Source organism: Muntiacus reevesi, chromosome 9 (genome assembly GCF_963930625.1).
Source record: "Muntiacus reevesi chromosome 9, mMunRee1.1, whole genome shotgun sequence".
Taxonomy (NCBI): Eukaryota; Metazoa; Chordata; class Mammalia; order Artiodactyla; family Cervidae; genus Muntiacus; species Muntiacus reevesi.
The window spans coordinates 847,501-855,033 of NC_089257.1; the positions used below are offsets into that span (position 1 = coordinate 847,501).

At 50.2% G+C, this 7,533-nt stretch overlaps 1 protein-coding gene across 1 annotated transcript in view; it reads right to left on the minus strand.

Annotated features, from left to right (window-relative positions):
* Positions 1-6,281, minus strand: part of LOC136174530 (membrane-spanning 4-domains subfamily A member 14-like) — a 108,211-nt gene extending 101,930 nt beyond the window's left edge. Inside the window, exons 1-2 of the mRNA XM_065944708.1 lie at positions 6,144-6,281; positions 3,596-3,724 (exon numbers count right to left, since the gene is read on the minus strand). Coding sequence (XP_065800780.1) covers positions 3,596-3,724; positions 6,144-6,281 — 267 coding nt within the window. The remainder of the gene's footprint in view (positions 1-3,595; positions 3,725-6,143) is intronic.
* Between the last annotated feature and the right edge of the window lie 1,252 nt (positions 6,282-7,533).

Here is a 7,533-nt window from a genome sequence, read left to right on the forward strand (position 1 = left end):
GTCTCACTCTTTGTGACCCCATGGACTGCCCGCCAGGCTCCTCTGCCCATGGGATTCTCCAGGCAAGAATACTGGAGCAGGTTGCCGTTTCCTCCTCCAGGGGATCTTCCCGATCCAGCGCTCCAACCCACATCCCCTGCGCCACCTGGGGAGCCCGTTGTTGGGGTGGGGGGTAATAACTGTGGTCCTGGGATTGACGTGGGTTACAGTAGGGTTCATACACCTTGACACAATTAATATTTGGAGCCAGATACAGCTTTTTGTTTTCTTTTACTATCGTTCATATTTTAAAATGTATAGAAACGCCCTGGTCTCTACCGACTAGATAACAACAGTACTCCTCACCCCACCACCCCCCGGTTGTGACAATCAAAAATGTCTTCAGCGTGGGGCTTCCCTGGTGGTTTCAGGGGCTAAGCCTTCGGGCTCCCACCTCAGGGGGCGTGGGTTCCATCCCTGGTCAGGAACTAAGATCCTGCATGCTGCGCTTGGCAGCCAGGAAAAAACAATAGTGTCTTCAGGCTTTGTCTAATACCTCTGGGGGCAGAGCTGGGGGAGGCACAAACTTACTCCTGGTTAAGCACTGTTGAGTTAGAGGGATGTGAAAATGGTTTTTAATAAGCAGCTCCTTTGGTTGATTTGACCGAGGCAATGGCACCCAGTGGAAGGCTGCAGGGCTCATGCCGACTGCCAAATAGCAGTGAGCTGAACTGCACATTTGACGGGCAAAGATTTTCCTGGATGGTCCTTTGTTACTCAAGGCTTTCCACCCAAAGATGGCCTAAAAGAAGTAGACAGTTTTAAACCGCGCAGAAGGGACAAAGGGACTCACCATGCACTTGTCATTGCTGTTGGCGCCTGTGAGGTACCCTGCAATAGTAAACTGTTGGGGAGAAAAGAGAGAGAGGTTAACAGGCGACAGTGCGTTTGACTGCCCTACAGCATGACGCCGTAAGTGACATGCCTGTGACCCTCCCAGGCCCTCCGGTGTCTGGTCTCTCCCACCAGGGAAGGACAGTGGGCGCTGGCTTAAGAGGAAGTCCTGTGCTGGCATGCTCGGCATCAACAGGGCTCTTTGCCAGCGTCAGGTGGGTGAGGCAGGCGCTGTTTAAGGCCCGAAAGGTACCACCCCGCTGGGCTCCAAGGGAAAGACAGTCTTGGGCGCTGGGCCTGGAATGGTGAAGGCAGCTTTGTCTGCTCGGAGTAAGTACGGGGCCTGGGATCTAGTGTTATCTGACCCACTAATTTATATGCAACAAAGAGCCTAGCTGTTGCTTAGTTGCTCAGTCGTGTCCGACTCTTTGCGACCCCATGGACTGTAGCCCGCCAGGCTCCTCTCTCCATGGGACTCTCCAGGCCAGAATATTGGGTGGGTTGCATTTCCTTCTCCAGGGGCTCTTCCCAACCCAGGGACTGGACACACATCTCTTGGAGAAGAGGGCATCAGAGGGTGAGACGGCTGGATGGCATCACCGATGCAAAGGATTTGAACTTGGGAAAACTGCAGGAGATAGTGAGGGACAGAGGCCCGGCATGCTGCAGTCCATGGGGTCACAAAGAGTCGGACACGACTGGGCGGCTGAGCGACAACTTCCGCATTGCAGGTGGACTCTTAACCCCTGAGCTCCCGGGAAGCCCAAAGAGCTTAGTACCACACAGGAAAAATGAGACCCCTGTCCCCCAAGGTGGGGTCCATGTTTTTTTTAATGTTCCAATAATGAGAACCTCTGTGATGGGAATCGTTTTTCCACTTTGGGGATATTGGGCCTTGGAGTCAAGGACCTTGAGAAGACATGTAGGATCAGAATGTTACCTCTGATACCTCCTTCACCTTCACCTCCCACCTTGGGTCACCATCAGGCTTGTTCTATTTCCAGGTCATTCTTGAAGCTGTCCACCTTCATCCCTGCTGCTTCCCAGAGAGTTCAAGGTACCACCTCTCCATTCCTGGAATCTTGCAGCCTCCCCCCCACTGATTCTCCCAGATCTGCTCTTAGCATCCTTGGGCTCATTACCCACTCAGGGGACATAATATTTTAGAGATTACAAGTCTTCAAATCTTACCAGCCTTGCTCTAGTATTAAAGCTCCACATTCTTTTTACGGCCGCAAGGGTTGGCACGACCTGGTTCCAGTCCACATTTTTGGCCTCATTTTATGCCATTGCAACAGACTCATTGGTCTTCTTCCTGCTGCTCTTCCCCACATCAAGGCCTCAGCTCAGGCTTCACTGTTGCCGAGAGTGAGCTTTCTTTCTACTTTACGCAGTGAACACCCGTGTGCAAAGCACTTCCCTGACCTCCCAGCACAGGTGAGGTTTCCATTAAATCTTCACCTGAAACCTGGAACTCCTCCGTGTGCATCGCACAGGTGTAATAACATACCTGTGGAGTTACTTTCACTTTTTCATTTATAACCTGCCTATTAGACGCCGAACCCTGCCTATTTCTAAGAGCAGTTCATCACTTCTCTCAAAGAGGGCCTAGTCTACCTGTGCCCTGAGCACCCAGGACCCTCCTGCAGATGTAGCATGGGTACTCAGTAAATATCTTTTCAGTGAAGAGTGGAGCTTTAAAAAGTGGTGTGCCAGACCCTCGCTGTCATTCGTGCATGCCGATCACGCAGTATCCTACGGGAATGTCCTCTCGTGACAGGGGAGCGAGGAGTTTGTCCGTCTGGCTTTCTGTATGTGCACTTTGAAAATCACGTTCTGTCTCATGTTATTGGCATTTGGGAAACGAAAACTCGCAGTACTAGTAGGTGTCTCAGAAAAGGTGTGGAATATTTATGCTTATCAAAAGAGAACAGGGTTTTAATAGAGACAGTTGTCTCATTTCTTCGTTATTTCATCCGTTTGTTCACTGAGCGATTCATTCATTCACGCCTGCTATGCAGCAAGCGTGATTCTGAGGTCTGAGAATGTAACAACAATGATAACAGACAACATTCTTGCCCTCTTGGGACTGTAGGTTTTAACGGCGGAAGCTCTAATGAGTCTACCCTTAAATATGATGGCATAAGATTAGGAACCAAGGCTGTGGGGATTGAACAGATATAGCTCTGTGCTAGGAATTATATTTATGATTCTTTAATCAATTGGATGAATGATATTCATAAAACTATGTCTGGGCATAATGAAGCAGTTGAACCATAATAATGTATTAAAATTCTCCTTAAGCTTTGACAGCCTGTGATTGTGAGTGCTAGCCAGATTAGGTTTAAATTTACTACCTACTCCCAAATTCCATTTTCTTATTTACAAAGGGAAAAGTAGGATATATACCCATCTAACCTCCCAGATTGGCAGTAAGGAGCAAATGACTTATATACACACGAGGGCTGGAAAACTTTTCAACATCGCACACCTAAGGGCGGTCATCACCATGAGGATGGTGGTATTGCAATGACCCGAATGGAATCACTTCTTTTGCCATGGAGGGGACTGACTATCGTGGGGTGGTCTATCAAGGGTCTATCACCCCTATCAAGCGGTGGTCTCCTTGGGGACCACCTGCATGGGATTCATTATCTCAGGACCAGAGTCAATTCAAACCAGTCTTTGTGGTAATTCCTCCAAAGCTCCTAACAATACTCACAATAAATGCTCCCCAAAATGGATATCCTGTCAAGAAAACCAGGGGGAATCTTTGGGCGAAGTTGAAGTAATTGAACGCGAATATAGCTCCGATGCCGGCCGTGATCAGGGCAAGCAGGACCTGGGCGGCCTGTGAAGAGAGGAATGGCCGGTGAGGCCGCGGCCCGGGCCCTCTGCAGCCTCCCAGGCGCGCAGGCACCGTCCCTAGGACGTCCCCCCTGCCTGCGTGCCTTCGCCTCCTGTTTCCCGACCACTCAGGCTTTCAGGAGGCCCAGCGGCCTTGCTGCCCTCGCTCGCCGTGTCCGTGTCCGCATCCTTCATGCTCACCCTTCCTGCTGGCAGCCTCTGGGGTTATCAGGCCGTCTTGCATCTCACAGGTTTGAGCACGCGTCTGGCTCTCCCTCTGGACCTGCGGCCCCCCGCCTTCGGCACCAGGGACTGGTTTCGTGGAAGACAGTTTTTCCACAGACGGGAGGGCCGGGGAGGACGGTTTGGGGATGCTTCTCCAAAGAGGCGCGAAACCTCGATCCCTCACAGGCGCGGTCCACAGCCGCCTTTGCACTCTGATCTGACAGGTGATGCCGAGAGCAGTGGGGCTGCTGGAAACACAGGTGAAGCCTCGCCCACCTGCCCGGGCCTCACCGCCTGCTCTGCCAGCATCCCTCGCACACCACGGGCTGCTACGGACCCCTGCCCTAGACGGCAAGCTTCTCGGGGACGCCGATTCCAAACTACTCACCCTGACACTCTCTCCCCTCTGTAGAACCAGCCTCCTGTTACCATCCTCACCCCAACACACACACACATTTTCCACATTAAATACAGCCTTTGAGAATCATGGCAACCAATCCAGTCCTCTTGCCTGGAAAATCCCGTGGACGAAGCAGCCTGATGGTCTATATAGTCCATGGGGTTGCAAACAGTCGGACAGGACTGAGCGACCTCACTTTCACTTTCTTTTCTTTCAGTTTTGAGAATTACAGCCTCAGTCCAGCGCTCTGAAAGTTTATGAAGTTCCCTGAACTGGAGCAGAGAGGTTGGGGTGAGGTTATGTCCCACCTCTTGATAGGAAGCCCTGTCCAGAGCCGAGAGTGACCCCGTGGGCCCCTCAGCCCGTTAGGGTTAGGGAGAGGGGAGCGAGGCGGTCCTGGGGGCCCGGGGCTTTCCTCAGCGCCGAGCGTCTCCGCTTCCCTTCTGGCGTCTGGGTTCCCCCAGGCCACACCGCTGTGGCCTGGGTCACATCTGTCCAGTGTTCAGATTCTTGTACTGAGGATGGAGGCTGTGCACACAGATTTACTCTAGTCTATTTATGACAGATTGTGTGTGTGTCAACACTGCAGTTCCCTATGAGCTTTGAGGGTGGTTTTCAAAGAGCTCCCAGCGCCTGTAACAACACAAAGGCGATGCTTAACTTCACCTCTAAAGGCTTTTAGCTCCAAGAGAGGTGTTCCCACAGCCCAAGGTCGCTTCTTTAATAAGATGTTTAGAAAAGTGGCACGAGTTTCCTCCATCCCCCTTGCTGGGATTCAAAGATGATCACTAGGTCCTCCTGAAACAGGCCAGGGGTTTCCTCGGCATTAGTGGTTTTATTCGTGACAGTTGAAGTTCTATTTCTCAGAGTTAAATGAGCCCTCAGAAGCATTTCTGAGACATGAGCAAACCCTGCATGTTTCTAAACAGAACTTTATTTCCCTTGTTGATCAAAACGCAGGGACGTTTTGTGACAACCTAGAGGAGTGGGAGGGGGTAGGAGGTGGGAGGGGGCTTCAGGAGGGAGGGGACATGGGTGCACACACGGCCGATTTGTGTTGATGTGCGGCAGTGAAAGGGACAGTCGTGCAGCCGTGTCCGGCTCTTTCCAACCCCACAGACTATACACGCCCTGGAATTCTCCAGGCCAGAATGCTGGAGTGGGAGCCTTTCCCTTCTCCAGGGGGACCTTCCCAACCCAGGGATCAAACCCAGGTCTTCTGCATTGCAGGATGTACGGCAGAGGCTGGCACAATTTTGTAAAGCAATTATCTTTCAGTTAAAAATACATAAATACTTTGTGAGATGTAGGGAAATGGTCTTGTAGGCTACGTGTTGGCTCCTCTACTGAATATCCAATTATATGTACACGCTCGTGACTTAGAAGGCTGCAGGGACTGCCCTGGTAGCTCAGTGGCTAAGAATCTGCCTTGCAGTGCAGGGGACGCAGGTCCAGTCCCTGGTCAAGGAATGGAGATCCCACATGCCGAGGAGCAACGAAGCCCACAGGCCACAACTACCGAGCCCACGAGCCATGACTGAAGAGTCCATGTGCCACAACAGAGATCCGCCTGCCAAAACTAAGACCCAAGGCAGCCAAATGGCAACGAATAAATGAACAAATACACAGGATATCTCTTTTTAAAAAGAGTATAAAAAGAAGGATGCATTTTAGATGACAGGTGAGGGAAAACTGGGGGGATCAATGTCTTTTCTGAAAAAGCATCTCTGCAAACATACTTGAAGAAATAATTTATGGTCTCCTTTCCAGGAAGACCCATGAGTGGGAGAGGACTTACCCCCAAGACTTTTGGCTCTCCCTTCAGGAATTCCAGCAGAGAACTATGAGGTCCATAGGGAAGTGCAGTCAATACAGTTTCATTTGCTTGTACATTGATGACGTGAGTTGATCTTTTGACCTCAGATGATGATTCCATGACTCAATGGCAAAACTCTATGAAAAAAAATGGGTGAGTAAACATTGCAGCCAAAATCATGGTCTACCATCAGTCACACAAGGAGTCCTCGGCAGTGAGCCCTTGGCGATTACTCAGCACTAGAACCACAGAATCACAGTCATTGAGTCACAGAGTCCTAGAATTCTAGAGCATCTTCTTCTGTCTTCCTGGTGAAGGATCCAGTTAATCTGGAAGACTTGCTTTCTTGTCCACTTGTTTGTAAACAGAGGGTCAACACAAAATAAATAGGTGGTGTACCAACAAGTCCCAGTGCCTATGTTCATGAGCTAGAAAGGAGCTAAATGATGAAATATCCACGATGTTCCTGGCACTGTGGAAGGTGTTTTGTTTTGACACATATTCACATTGATTCTTTTAACATTTCTACCATACTGAAAATGGGGGACAGAAAGGTTAAATGGTTCAAGGGCGCATACCAAGGGACGGGAAAAGACACAGACTCTGTCTGTCTGTCTCCAAAATCTGTGGCAACCATGCTGCCGCCCTCTTTCAGAAGGAGTTTCCCACTTGTAGTTGACTAATTGCCTCACTACTGTTTAGCCATATTTCTTTCTAGCGTAAAAATCAGTACATAAAGGTATTGGACCAGATGTAGTTGCCACTTTCATAGAGTGTAGTTTTAGCTTTCAAAAAGACAGGTAAGATGAAGTCAAGTCAGAGTCTTCCTGGTTTAAGCTATGCAAATGCAATTAAAACAATATAAAATTCCATATGGAATTTTGCTTTCCGTGTGTGTGTGTGTGTGCGCGCGCGTGCACGCGTGTGTGAAAGTCTCTCAGTCATGTCCGACTCTTTGCAGCCCCATGGACTGTAGCCTTTCAGGCTCCTCTGTCCGTGGAATTCTCTAGGCCAGAATACTGGAGAGGGTAGCCATTCCCTTCTCCAGGGGATCTTCCCAACCCAGGGACCTAAACCAGGTCTCCTGTATTGCAGGCGGATTCTTTACCATCTGAGCCACCGGGGAAGCCCAGCATAGGTTTGTTGTGAGAATTAAATGAGATAATCTGCATAGCACATTCTTGTAAGCGTTGGTATTATCACCATTGTAGTGAAGAGCAGGTGGGTTGTGGGGCAGAAAGGGCGTCTGAATCTAGTGCTATGCTTAGCTGCTCAGCCGTGTCCAGCTCTTTGCGACCCCCAGGGACTGTAGCCCTCCAGGCTCCTCTGTCCATGGAGATTCTCCCGGCAAGAAAACTGAGGTGGGTTGCCA